Source organism: Pseudopipra pipra, chromosome Z (assembly GCF_036250125.1).
Source record: "Pseudopipra pipra isolate bDixPip1 chromosome Z, bDixPip1.hap1, whole genome shotgun sequence".
Lineage (NCBI taxonomy): Eukaryota > Metazoa > Chordata > Aves > Passeriformes > Pipridae > Pseudopipra > Pseudopipra pipra.
Window position 1 is genome coordinate 71,319,771 of NC_087581.1, and position 14,449 is coordinate 71,334,219.

Here is a 14,449-nt window from a genome sequence, read left to right on the forward strand (position 1 = left end):
CCCATTTCCAGCATCTGGTGCAGCCAATCCATTGTTCTGCCCTGCCCTCCCCAACAGGGGAAGCAGCTCTTCATCTTCCAGAGACTCACCTGCTGGGTGCTCCCAACCTGAACACCCAGGGCAGCACTGCTGATGTGCTTCAGCATCTGGGGTGAGGAGCATTGGAGCAGTGCTGGGGAGACCACCTTGTCTGTGTGTGTCGTTCCAGCAACACTCGCTGCCCCTTTGAGCAGCAAGGCACATTTCAGATCTGACACTAATTTAGAGGCAGCAATAATCTGAATTGTTAGCCTGGAGCTACAGGATCTGCCTCCATCATGAGTGGTCTGGCAGGTATTAACTCGTTGAAAAGCAGAAAATCTGCACCCAACCTACATGTCAAGTGAAAAAATGTGCACGTCTTTATCATAATTGTCATGGGTTTCATAAACATAAAAATAATAGGAATAACTCACCATTTTCTGAGCCAAGTTGTGGACAAGGAGTGGTAAGGACCCTTAGTAATCCATCTGGTTTGTATGAATAATGCTCAACTAACTAACAAAATGAGAGGGGAGGGGGAAAAAAAAGAAAGAATAAGAGAAAAGTATGTGAAAAGGTAAGGGTGGTACAATTATATATTGTCTCTTTAGGACTGTGTGCATACGTATAATCATTGCTATATATTACAACAAATGACCTGGGCATACAGCAGATCTTTACTGCACATGTTCTTATCTCACCTTTACTTTTATTTAGCAGGGGTTCATGTTTCTGAAGTAACCTTATGGATGAACCTTGAAAGTGATCCAGGAACTGGATTTGTAAGACTCAGCATTCCCCACTAGTTCTGCTACTAAACAGGTTTGTAACTCTGAGTAAATAATTTATTTTTATACCTTTGGGTTTTCATCCTCTTCTTCTTTGTTTGTTTGTTTGTTTGTTTGTTTTTTGTTTGTTTGTTTTGGGTTTTTTGTTTTTGGTTTTTGGGTTTTTTTTGTTGTTGTTTTGGTTTGGTTTTGGTTTTGGTTTTTTTTTTGTTTGGTTGGTTTGGGTTTTTTGTTTTTTTTTTTTTTTGTTTGGTTTGTTTGTTTGTTTTAATTTTTGGGGTATAGTTACAGTGCAAGAATTGTCCTAATACACAATGCTTTCTTTGGACCTCAAAGTTGCAATGACATGTATGCAGTTAATAAATGTATAGCACAAACAGTTGTGTCCATTTGTGCCCGAATTGTCCTCTCCATGTCATTTTGTTACAGATTTGTTACTTCTATTTTTACTTTGGTGCCTTTGGGTAGAAAGGAGACAGTCTGTGAGAGTAAGAGTTGCAGACATGTTCAAAAAAATTGTAAGACAACTGAGTTGCTTTAAAATTTCCAGTGACACCAGGAAAGAAATATGCAGGACATTTACAAAAAGGCTAAGAATTAATATATGCAAACAAAGAATCATATTTTAGATTTGTGAGTCACTTTACGTGTTTTAATAGATTTTTAAGCAAGAGGACATAAGAGATTTCTATGAGGGTTTCAATTCCCTTAGTACTTTTAATGTACTCATTTCACTAGTATTCAATTTTAGTATTAAGAAGTATGCACTTCTTAGTTATTTAATCTTTACCAATGTTCAGACATATTTTGGTGGTAAGCCTCAGTAAATTAACCTTTTGCAGATTTGAAGGTAGAGAATTTCAAAGCTAAAGACTGCATTATGTGTACAGCATCTCAAATCATTCAGTTTGTACTTCCTGGAACTCTGTTTGCTGCTGTCATAAAGGTCATTAACAAAAGACTACACCAAGCATAGCCATGAATATGGTCATTTGCAAATGCAAATGGACTTCCATTCCAGAGAATGTTCAGCCAACTGAATAACTAATTACAGCAATTTTGAACTCGGCTAGGCTGCAACATCACATTTAGAAATGATTAAACCCTCTATACTCACATAGCTGTCTATACTAACATATATTTTCCTCACGTAAAGAAGCCACACAAAGTTGGAAACACATAAAAAATAACCTGCCAGAACACATTGGTTTTGGCCAAAGGCTTATTGCAACATGGCAAAACAAAACAAAGCTGCCTCGGTCAGTTACAGGGAAATCTGATGACAGTTATCCACGTGATGAAAATTTAACAGACCTGCCAGAGGGTGTCAAACCTTTTTCCGTCTGGTATGGAGAGCTTTCCTGTCTTATCTCTGTCAATTCGGTAATGCAGTACTTTTCCATCATTTAGCAGGCACAGGGCATAGGAACCATTCCTGTCCCTCTCTCGGATACTGTAGGAATAAGATTTTCAGAGTTACAATCTAACAGGAATATTTTTAGATTTTGAGTTAAAAACAAAACAAAGTCAGCATTGCAACTTTTGGAGACATTTTGTTAAGCTTTTCATTTATTTCTTCTTGTAGCTTGTTTTCAGATAAATTCCCTGAAGTTTCCCTTCTTTTCCCCAAAATGCAACAGATTGAAACAGAAAATCCATGGCTGCAGAACACTGTGCAATGCATAAAGAATGCTCTAAATAAGCATTTGAAAGCTTCTGCAGTGCTGGCCTACCTCTCTTGTGTATTTTATTTGACAGTAAGAGCAGAAAATAAAACATTAAAAGAAAATAATGTGAAAATCAAAGAGAAAATCTCTGTGCTCTGAAATAGATTTTTTTTTTTCTGGGAATGCACTTCTGTAATCATTAATTCTTAAAATTTCAGTAAATACATTGCTTTGTTGCAGATTTCATGTAAAATTCATTTGAAACTCTAGGTGGCATTGGCACATATATATCTAAACTTCACCATGGACAGATCATGAAATGTATTATAAAAATTGTGTCTAAAATTCATAGGTAGCCAGGATGATCTCCTTTTTTCAAAAGACCTGCAAACACCATCTGAGATGCCTGTGAAGTGTGGCAGAGTTGTTTTATGTGTACTCAAGGTCTGTGTATTTTGGTGACTGGACTCAGAGGAGACAGGAATTTGCCACTGGCTCCATCACAGTCAGTGCAGTGTTTCTGAGTTTAGAAAGTAGGCTTTTTCTTTTAGTTTGAGTTGCCCCTGTGCACTTACTGCTGACAGTGAGACAGCAATAGAGCTAGACAAAAAATTTTCTGGCTTTTTTAGTGAAAAACCCAGATTCTGCAACAGTGAAATATTTCTTGCTCCAATGTGCATAGAAATCTACTCACTCTCTCTTGAATTTTTGAACAGTCCTGGAAAGAAATACAGCAGTATATGCTCACTAAGGTGTTGAGAAGCTTTGTTGGTGCAGCACTAGTACTTGTTATTGCATCTCAAAAGATTGCAGAGGCAGGTATTACATTCTGTTCCTCAGCTGACTCACTCAACGCTGAAGTAGAACTATGTTTTGTCTGAACTACTCATGCACCTGCTTTTTTTAAGTAGAGTGATTCTTGTTGCCTAATATTGAACAGGACACTGGCTAAAGGAAAAGGGAAGTAATGTCAATTTTTTTTGTTTTCTGAAACCAAAGTAGCTTGCCTAAGTCTCTAAGGCAAATTGAAACACACTGTGGTTTTTCATGATAGGTGTTTTCTCAGCATGTTGATTTCCTGTGCTGACTGACCAGTGAAGAGCAACGGGCTCTGCTAAAATGAAGAGTGGCTTTTACTTTGTCTTCCTCTGACTTGCTCTAAGCAAACAAGTCTTAGAAAAGTATTTTCAGAATAGAGGACATTGTTTCTAAAACACAAACTTTTTTGCAATCAAACTTCTCCTCAGAATAAAGCACAAGTAAGACTAGAAAAATGCGATGGATTGCTTCCCAGTAACAAATGTCCTTCGTGTTCCACGTGAAGAAATGGTGGCTCCAGTGCAATTAGATCTATTGAAACTGATTATCATTTGCAAGAGTTGATACTACCACAAGAAGCACTGTAAATATTTCTTGAGAGCACAGGCACCCATAGGAGAGGAGAGCTCTGATTGCTAAAGACCACGGCACAGACTCAAACAGCTCTATCACAATTTAGTGAAGGATTTAGGCAGAGTTCAGGTTTATAAGGCTGCAGGTGCATTTCTGAGTGTTTTCTTCCCCTAACCCAACAGCTGCATAACTCTGAAGACATCTGCAGTTCACAGTCAGGGCAAATTCTGTCAGACTGCTCTATCACCCCGCATCCTAAAAGAAGTCTCCATTCTAACATTTATGATTGACCAGGGTCCAGGGGGAGCCTTGTTCTCCTGGGGTTATAGAGCAGGTGTTTTTTAAACTGTAGGAAGCCAACTGCAGTACAACCTGGATCTCTACAAAAAAACCCTCCAAAACCAAAAAACAAAACAACAACAACAACAAAAAACCCCAAACCCCAAAACAATCAAAAAACCCCCAAAACAAAACACACACACAAACAAAAACAAAACCACAAAAAACAACAAAAGAAAGCATTTTGGCAAGGAAGCCAGTACTGAAATATCACCTGGTCTTCCATTTCATGCTATAGCAGAGAATTACAAATGTACAGAAGAAAAACATAAAGATAATAAACACCTGTAGATAAACAATATTGCCCTTTCATCCACTGAAATTAATCAGAAATACGAACAACTTCATTGAGAAAAAAATTGAATTCACGGATATTTTCAAGAAGTGCCAAGCTACCTAGATTTTTTAAAACAACACAAAAAGGAAAGTGGAATCACAAACTGTTACCTTATGCAATGCAGTCAAATTTAGGTATTGGTTTTCTATTTCATACAATCTATGTTTGAGTAATTTCTATGTTTTTGTGACTGTAACCCAGATAGCAATCAATACCTATTTGGAGTATCATTACAGACAGTGTAAATATCTATCCATTCCCTCCTTTGGTAAAGTCTATTTTTCTTTGGAAGCAAAATGAACAATGCCCCAATTTTTTTCTGCTTCCATCTGAAAAACCAAATGATCCCTCTCTTTCTAAAGGAAAATATCCCTGAGGGTAAAAAAAAAAAAAAATTGCTACTATAACATGACTCATTTACTGTGTAGAAAAAAACCCCAGAAGTTGCAGCATTTTACAGCGGAGAATAATGAAGAAAATAAAGGAGCAAAATGCTTGTTTTAGAAATGGTGTGACACTGTTCTTCCTCCTGAATGCAAGGCCAATCCAAGTTTATTCTATGCCTTGCTTTGCCTTCTCAGCGATTACAGCTTTGTTGACGCCAGAGATACTGACATTCCTCACTGCTGATCGAGCTCCAGCCATTCCCTGCTTGTCTGCCCTTATGACCATCTCTCTGGCAATGCTATTAGCAACATGGCTACTCATTATCACTTCAAAGATCTGCTGCACACTGCACATGTTCCAAGTTTTAAGGCAATAAGGAATGAACTTGGTGCCCTCTGTAGAAGAATTATATAAAGGACAAAATGGATCGACCTCTGCCTGCATTTGCATCATTTCCTCTCCTCTGTTCGGTAACACACTCAAAGCTGCTTCATAAATGTCAGCACACTATAGAATTTAGGAGACAGCTCAGCCTCACACTGTTGCTATCTACAACGGAACCTGAAAATTCACCTCCTCCTAAGGCTGCTGCACAGTTACAAAATACTTTTGCGAGAAAGATTGCATCACACTGGTCTGTTTAGCTGACTTCACCCTGCTGGCAAAATAAACTGTGTTCCACCAAACCCCTGACAAACAGCTTTGCTGTAAAACTGCACCTCAATAGGGCACCTTCTCAGCTCAGCTACCTTAGTAGGGGACCGCGGCTTTTTTCACACCTTTGGCTCTTCCTGCTGAAGCAGACAAAGAAGAGCCAGCTTTGAGAAGCCACAGCCCCACTGCAGTGTCACTCAGCTATGCACCTAACTGAAGTTCAGAACACAACTCTCCCAAGCTGCCGTGGAGTGGAAGACAGCACCCCCAGAAACAAGGTTCACTGTCTGTGTTTTATCTCGAAACATTTTTCTGTCGTGTAAGTCCATCAACTGCTTGGCACTTTGAAGAGGAACTTCATCGTTAATTCGTAGCCCTGAACTGAAGTCTCATTTTCACCTTATTTGATGTCAACAATGTCCAGTTCCATTTGTGGATACAAACTTAATATCAATAGAATTTTTTAAAGAATACTCTACAAGGTCAGATAAATCTCTAGATCAGTATGCACCCTAGTAGTGGGAAAGCCCTAGAAGGCAGTAAGATTAGTGTAAATATAGACTGCTAAGGATAATAGAAAAGAAATTTTTGATCAAGAAAAAGACAAGAAAACTCCTACAGACAACTGCAATTCCAAACTTGTTATTTTGAAACGTTTTTACTAGTGTTAATTATTGTGACATATAAGAGACAGTTTAGTTTCTAGATGTCATGGGATGCCATGACGAGCATCGCTGTGAATCATTCTAATAGTCTAAACTACTTTTGTCCTCTTTAGTAATCTCATTGCATACTGAAGACATTCATATGATACCAAAATAGTTTCCTACTTTCTTTTTACATAACTGTTCATTTTTATGTGAACTACATAACACCCGTGAACCCATGTAAAAAGTTTATAGAGAGTAAACTGCTAATTATGCAATGCCTTCACTTACATTTCTGTAATGTTGATTTTTAAGTTTAACAGTCTTTCTGAAAATTCTTTATCCCCCTCCAACTTCAGAACTTCTGGTTTCTAATACATATGCAAGATCACATGTTCATGTAACAGAAGTGGTCATTACTGGTGATAAATCAAGATGTGCCAACACTTACCACATAACAGAGCTGTTTCCTATGTGAAACTGTAGACAAAACTGACTTTTTTTATACTGCTGTTCTGTCACTGTTAGCACAGTTACAATTATTTTTAAACTGGTTCACATGTGTACAGTCACATACATAATATTAACAATATTATAAATATGTTATGATACATTATAAATATAAATACTATTACAATATCAATAACAGTATTACCAATATTAATAGTTTGATCTACGATCAATGTGTCCTACCAGGCAAAATCTAGTAAAACCCAGAAGTTTGGTCAAGAATTGTCATACAACATAGAATGCAAAGTGTGTTAATTAATTTAACTGGGGCTTAAAGTTCTCTATTTCCAGTTGTTCTTCATGTTCTTTTAGAGATATTTTACTTTTATTTTACTGCTATATTTTTTTCTCCAAATTTCGTGCCAAGTGGCAATCTTACTTAAGTGTTCTTCCCAGAAGAGAAGGACACCTTTTTATTTCATGTCATTTCATGACATTGTTGCTATGTTTGGGTTTGAAAACAAACTCTTTAGCATCCACATACATTCTTACTTTATTGACTCTTCACTCACGAAAAACTTTAAAAAGACCTTTGAAAATTCCCTAGTAAAACACCCAGTTAGCTCAGAATTTTTCTTTGAGTTAGTTGTAGTGTTGTCCTTATGGTGTTATTCACAGTATTTTGAACTGCAGTCAGGAAACTTTTCAACTATTTCCATAATTAATATATTAAAAATAATTCTAGATTTTGTAATCCTGTAGTGTTGCAAAGCAGTGCTAAAGAAATCTAGATTTAGATATGTTCTCAGAGAGACTGCTGGGCTGGATTTGGTTTCAAGGCAGTTAGGTCAGACAGATAGCAAATTTCTGGTGCAATGAAGTTTCAGAGACTTGTTAAAAATATATAGAAATATTCTAGTCTTCTAATATTTATTATTTTTTTCCATGATAAAAATATGATTTTTGTCATATACTAGCATCAGTTTGTGGAATTGTTAAATAGCCCTGGAGTACTTCATCTCGTTAAAAATCTATCTTCCCTCTATGTTCCCAGGCTCCAATTCCTACCTCAACAAGCAAACTTGTCTTAGACCTTGACTGTGTTTAAGCTTTACTTTTCAGTCAGCAACCAGGCTTGAGTACATCAGCCAGTGCAAGAAAAAACAGTCCCTGAGCAGCCACATCCACAAATTCACAGTCTTCAGTTCACAGACGTACAGATTATTCTGCCAAGCACTGCTGCTCGGTAAGTAAAGCTGTGTGACGTCTGTGCCTGAAATGTAAAACAATGCACCACTCTCACACACAGCAGCTTTGCTGATACTGCTTCAGTTAGCCAGAAATGAGTGGTTTATTTCTCAACACCTTCTGAGCAAGCCCATGTTCAAGCGAACTGGTGCAGAAAACCTCTCTGAATTAGACAGTCCTTTTGTTGTTTGCTGTGAACCTCTAGGTCTACGGATCTGAAAGCTAGAAAGGCTCAGGAAGACCAAATAATGGATTTCTGATGCAAATGAGCAACACATTATTTCTCTTGCTGCTCTGTTTCTTCCCTGAGACCATAAAAGTAAATGGCAGGTGAGTGGTTACTGTTACTAAGCTCTAAACTGACCAGATAGGAAGTCTGTGCAAAGACAATCAATGCATTGGAAAACATCCTACAGATGCAGATGTAAACATTATGCTTAATAAGAGGGACCCAAGCTCAACACACTAGCAGTTATATACTCATATTACTTAAGCTCCTGTGGCACTTCCTAGGGTTTGAAGAGAGCCCTAAAGTTGGCTTTTTCTCCTCTATGGGTTTATCTACCTGATATGAAAGCAGCCACCTGAGTTCCAGCAAAACTATATAAGGTACAGACCCACCAACACAACTAGTCCTGTGGGACAAGGCCTGAATACTCCCCACACAGCTCATTCAGCATGTCACTGCAGACAGCAGTCTCCTAGGCCATCTTTAAGGAACACAGGGAAATGCTGGGAAAGTATTTCTATTCAAAGCAGTAGGAATGCTTATAGAAAATTAAAATGAGATCAGTGTTTATAATAGAGACTGAAAAGGTCTAGTCTGCTAAAAAGTCTCACTCCCTTACTCCAAAGCCTACGCCTGTTGTTAAGAAATATTAGCCAATGGATCCTTTTCTTTGGAGAAAAATTAGCTTCTTTCCCCCTCTCCTCCCCTTTTTTGGCCACATAGAAATGTGCATGAGGCAAACTGGAAAAGCTGCAAACTTTAATATATGATCCACATCGTTACTCAGCTGCTATAACATCGATTTGGTAAGGTGTTGAAACAGAAAGCAGTAAGGCAGTATTTTTTTAGGAAAAAAGAAAAAAAAAAGATCATTAAAAGAAAGGATTGATGTTTTATTCCAGATTACATATCCGCCTGACCCTGTGTCTAAAATGTAGGAAAAGAAACTAGCAAAGTCAGATGTCAAGAAAAAGGAGTATTGAATGGTAATGCTGGGCTGGTAATTTAGAACAGCAACTATGTACATCAAATCCATGAAACTCCTGTGTGGTGGCACTGATAAAAGATGAATCTGCAATAACTGAAATATATGGCTCCACGAACTTTTGTAACACTTTTTTATTACTGATGCAACAAAATCTGTGACAAATTTATGCCAAGGGTTTGTTACACTTGGCAATGAAAGCAACTGGGTAAACGACTCTCTGGATGTGAAAATCAGAAATACAGAGTAAGGGGCTAAAAATGCAGATGCATGGCTAATTGCATGAGACACAAAAAAAAATTCAAGGACTGAGAGAAGAAAAGAGTTTTCAAGAAATGAGATGTCACTACATTCAACATATTCATAGGTAAGACTTCATAGGAATTAACTCTACTGAAAATTAAGATTTAGAGGAGATACTGGTTCCTGTGTGGTAGAGTTACAGCAAATCAGTAAAGTGAAAGAGTTGTTACACACATAGGTGATGAAATTTCTCTTGGAAATTACACACCTCTAAGTGAGCCTTACCCAGCCATGACTTTTAAGGTTCGTTTTCTATCATTATATAATTATTCTCTTGTTTGGAGTGGGAGGGGGAGAATGACAAAAGGTGGCTCTTTCAAAACACTGATATTTTCCAAATGAGGACTTTCCAAAAGAAAAGCTTTTTGGTTAGAAGTCTTTGTCTGGCTCTAGTCCGCACTGATGGCTGTCTGTCACTGTCCTGAGCGGCACATTTGTTCTCAGAAAACAAAACAACACCAGGCCAGCCAAATGCAGATGGTAAGCAGCAGACACAAGGTGGTGCTGTCAAGGTGGAAGCAATTCCTTCTTCCAGTGTGCTTACCCACGAAACAAAGCATCACCACTGTCCCTGGGACACCTGGCAGATACAGATCCCAACAGTTGCCAAGACAAGCAGTTTGCCTATAGTTGTACCAGTTTAGTAAATGTACATATTGGGTACAGGTGGTCAGGTTTTGGCAGTGGGGCTGCAGAGGCCAGGGGCTGTCCTGGGCTCCAGCAGGTCCCAGTGGACACCCCTGCAGGTATCCCATGCTTTTGCTACAGTTTCCCATCTTTGGTTAGGTGAGGCACTTGCTCAGTGTAGAAAGCATCATGTCACATCTGTCATGGTGGACTGGGTTCTCTCACTGCGAATGAGCCACCCTTCAGGGCATGGTCTCATCTGAATTTTATTCAGAAGAATTTTACAGTAGCCCTGTAGGCAAACAAGCAATACCTCAGAAAAAAAATGCACTCACAGAAATTTTCCATTGTTTCTTGACCCAACGAGGATACGGTGCTCTGACTCCTCCCGAGAGATCCTCCCGTGGAACCACGGCATCTTTTCATGGGCTGTGGTGGCAATCAACTTCTCCAGCTGAGGCTTCTGACTAATGATAGCTTGTTCAAGAGCGTGGCCCTGGAGAGTAGTAAAAGCACGGTGGAACAGTCAGACTGTCTTCTGCAATAAAAACATGGCAGGTTGACTCCCAGCCTATTGGAACTGATTCTCGGACATCCAAATTCTGCATGTATTTTCTTCAAAGGTCTGGTTTCTGTAAAGATCTTAAACCAAAAACTAACGTATGGCAATCTAAACATCACGAAACTGGGGTTCTTCCTGTACCTCTGAGAAAAAGAAGAAAATTTAGCCAATAAATTAAGCCCTTAATATAGCAGAATTTAACCGCATTATAATACGCTATACTGTGATTTAAAATAAAGTCTTACTTTTACGCTAGTGAGACATACTTAAGTAAAGAGTGTCAGTGTGAGATTTCAAACATACCTCCAAATTACATATCTTATGGCAGTGTACTGATAGAATCTGAACATGCTTTTCATTGTTGCAGCATGTCTATGTCAAAGACATCAACGCAAATTTCCCCAGGGCAGACAGAACAGTCCCAATTTTAGAGTGAAGTGATAATTCTAATCTCATCTATAACCTACCAGTTCTAAATGAGGCCCAGAATCTCATGGCAAAACCCCCTAGTTTCATTAGTTTTTAGCTTGAGATCATCAGCCTCCCTTTAGACTGGGCTCAGACTCTGTAGAAAAAAGATTGTGAGCCTCAGCACTTGCAGAAAATAAGTTTCAGTCTTTGCCAGTTTGGGAATTGTTCCACATATTTCACAGAGCAGAATTCACAGGGTTACTTGCTAGTAGCAAAGGAGATTAAAAATCTTGTGTAGATCTGTGAGTTCACGAAGATAACTCATGATGACATTCCAAGGTGAGATAATATTCCTGTTGCAGTCTCCTGTACTAGCGCTGCCATGTTAAGACTGGCTTCTTCATAGTAATTCTCAGGAAAAAAAATCCATCCTTCACATGGAACATTCCTACTTGGCACATGCAGTACTGAATGTACTGCAGTTCTACATGGCAATGTAGAAACTCCCCTGTTTCAGGAAAAGTTAGTTTTGGACATAATCTAAATTAGCATCACGAAAACAAGACCAGCTAAGAGAGGAGGATGCAAAACCATGCCTCTCTGAATATCATTTCATAAAAATTCAGAGCTAAGAGCAATCAAAGAAACAATTTTTGTATCTTGTTCATGACATCTATTAATTTTTGGTCCAAATCTGATGAGATATGTTAGTGCAGTAGTAGATAAGATTATGCTAGCCCAAGACATCATAGAAATTCTAAGTTTTGTAAATTTCAGGGAAACTACACTTAGGGCCAAGTTACTGCATTTCTTGGGGAGAAGAAAAACAACCCACTGTTCAAACTCAAATGGCTATGATTCCATTGTGAAAAAATACTACCTAGCAACAGCAAGAGCTAGAAACAAACACCAGAATCTCTTTTTCTCCCAGCTCAAAGACCACTTCATGGCAAGATCAGTCTGGTTTTACCTGCAGATTCCAAGTTTGTTTGACATATTCTCTGATGAGGTTCTCTTTCAAATCTTCAAAGGGTCCTGTTTTGGGTTCAATGCCTGGTGGACGGTTGAAAGGTTTCCTCAGTAGACAGATAAGGCCATCAGCTTCCTCTGAGTGATACTTAACGAGTTCAGCAGGACTGGCATGTGACTTGCCTCCTGCAATAGCGTACGAGCCACTCAGCTCCCTCTCAATTGTATAGTGATGGACCTTCCTTCCGTGGGCCAAGGATAAGGCAAAGCCCCCCAGGTAATTCCGGCTTTGGCGGAGCAAGTACAGTCCATCACTTGCTCCTCCTTGCATCAGGTACTCCTCGGCATCCTCACGTGTGATGTTGCCGAAGAAGTACGGCAAGTGGTTAGCAGGGTTTGCTGTGTTGGAAGCCATCCCTTTCCTTTTCCGAGTAGCAAACCCAGTATCTGAAAATACACAGACAGAGACATGAGTATCAGTTGAAAAAAAGCGGATAAACCAGTAAATGGTGGTTCACCTGTGGTATGCTAACAGAATCACAGAGTTATTTAGTCTGGAAATGACCTCCGAGATCAGGGATTCCAAGCTGTGGCTGATCACCACCTTGTCAACTAGACCATGGCACTGAGTGCTCTGTCCAGTTGTTTCCTGAATGCCTCTAGGGATGGTGACTCCATCACCATCCTGGGCAGGCCTTTCCAATCTTTAACAACTCTTTCTGTGCATAAATTCTTCCTGATGTCCAGCCTGAACCTCTACTGGTGCAGCTTGAGGCTGTGTTGGTAATGCATTCATTGGTGATACATAGGGCTGGTAATTAAAAAAATTATTTTGGAATTAAGATCGCACTTGTATTTTAATCTTGTTAGAAGCTGCGTTTTTAAATCTTAATAGAAACTTTTTCCCTGTTATACAGTAATACAAAGATTTTCTATAACCGCCCAATTTTCTTTTAATTCTTTCCCTGTCTGCTGTGTTGCTTAACTATACAGAGGTCCTGACATCTTCATTTGTCTGAGTGTCTCTGTCCATTCTTTTTATTGGCCTCCTTCAATAAGAGGAAATAACTAGGTAAGAAAGACTAACTGAGAATAGTTTTATGACATATAATTTTGCCTGTAAGAGAAGTGTATGCAAGCATGTGGGTTGAGTATGGACAAAAGCCATATCTAAGCATGAAATTAAACAGTTAACATTTCTCTTCACAGAGATTTATCAGTTGTTAGTTTTTTTAATGGTAAAAAAAAGAAAGTGACATTGTCTTTTTGATAGTTTCAATTTCAAACAGCTCATATTGAAATAATATGAAAGCGTACTACCAACAAAAACATAGATGAGAATCAAATACAGCATCTCTGAAGAATACTAGTGATCATAACAAAAATATTCTCAGTTCTTTTATTCATAACAATAAAAACAATCTCTAATACGTGTTTAATATATCTTACAGATAGGGGATTATATTATTATATGTTATGATATGCTCTTTTTTTGTCAGATGAAGTGTCCCATAACCACAATTAACTATGTAATCACAAGTTCACCAGTCAAGTCATTAATAATTTCCAAACATTATGGGTTATTCATATACTTTCCACTCCGAATGCTTCCCCAGTCCAACCACTGCTTAATCAGGACTGGTCAAACCATTACATCTGCAGTTTATGGTGCATAAAAAGGAAGGCATGCCATTTAGGAACAGCCAAACAGCTTTCTGTCTAAAAAGAAAAGAAAAATTCCACAAAGTATTACTGTCTGCACATCTGTAAAATCCCCCAAAATTACTTTCAAATAACACATTAAATGCTGAATAAAACTAGCACTATGTGCTTATGTTTACATTGTCCGTGTTAGATAACGTTTCTCCTTAGGAAATAGCTCACAACCTCATTGCCAGCATTTTTATTTCCTTGTTATTTAAGTTCATTTGTGACAACTAAATATCAAAATATTCTCAAGTATACAAAATAGGTGAGAGCTTCTGTTATGTGTAGTGTATCACGTGGATTTTAGGCTAATTAAACAATACTGCAAGTATATAAAAGGAAAATAACTTGTTTCTTTGTATCAGTGGACATCTTTTATTCTTGTTTTCCAAAATGTATACTAGGTAGTATGCATATATGCCTAATATGAAACCCGTGAACATCAATATACTAAATACAACGTACTAAATACAGTATGTGTTATCTCTGTTTTGTTCAGGTTACTGCAGCTTTCTTTTCCCACCTCCCATCACCTTGGCTAGAAGTGGACAAAAGGATCAGAAGTTCAGATTCTGCTTCTATTGCTGTGAAAGACATAGGAGTAAAAATAATTAGCACTTCACAATAAAATGGAAAGCATGATTTTAAAAGAAGCCATGCAGCAGTCTGTGGAGTCAGCATTAAACAGTCCAGGTTGTATGTGAATGGGGTCAGTAGCCCATTTGG

At 38.3% G+C, this 14,449-nt stretch overlaps 1 protein-coding gene across 2 annotated transcripts in view; it reads right to left on the reverse strand.

Annotated features, from left to right (window-relative positions):
- SYK (spleen associated tyrosine kinase) overlaps window positions 1-14,449 on the reverse strand; it is a 49,529-nt gene that overhangs the window by 18,791 nt on the left and 16,289 nt on the right. For both annotated transcript variants that reach the window (XM_064643101.1, XM_064643102.1), the window contains exons 2-5: window positions 12,018-12,463; window positions 10,410-10,570; window positions 2,124-2,262; window positions 456-537 (exon numbers count right to left, since the gene is read on the reverse strand). In XM_064643101.1, the coding sequence (XP_064499171.1) occupies window positions 456-537; window positions 2,124-2,262; window positions 10,410-10,570; window positions 12,018-12,431 (796 nt within the window). In that variant the 5' untranslated portion in view covers window positions 12,432-12,463. The remainder of the gene's footprint in view (window positions 1-455; window positions 538-2,123; window positions 2,263-10,409; window positions 10,571-12,017; window positions 12,464-14,449) is intronic.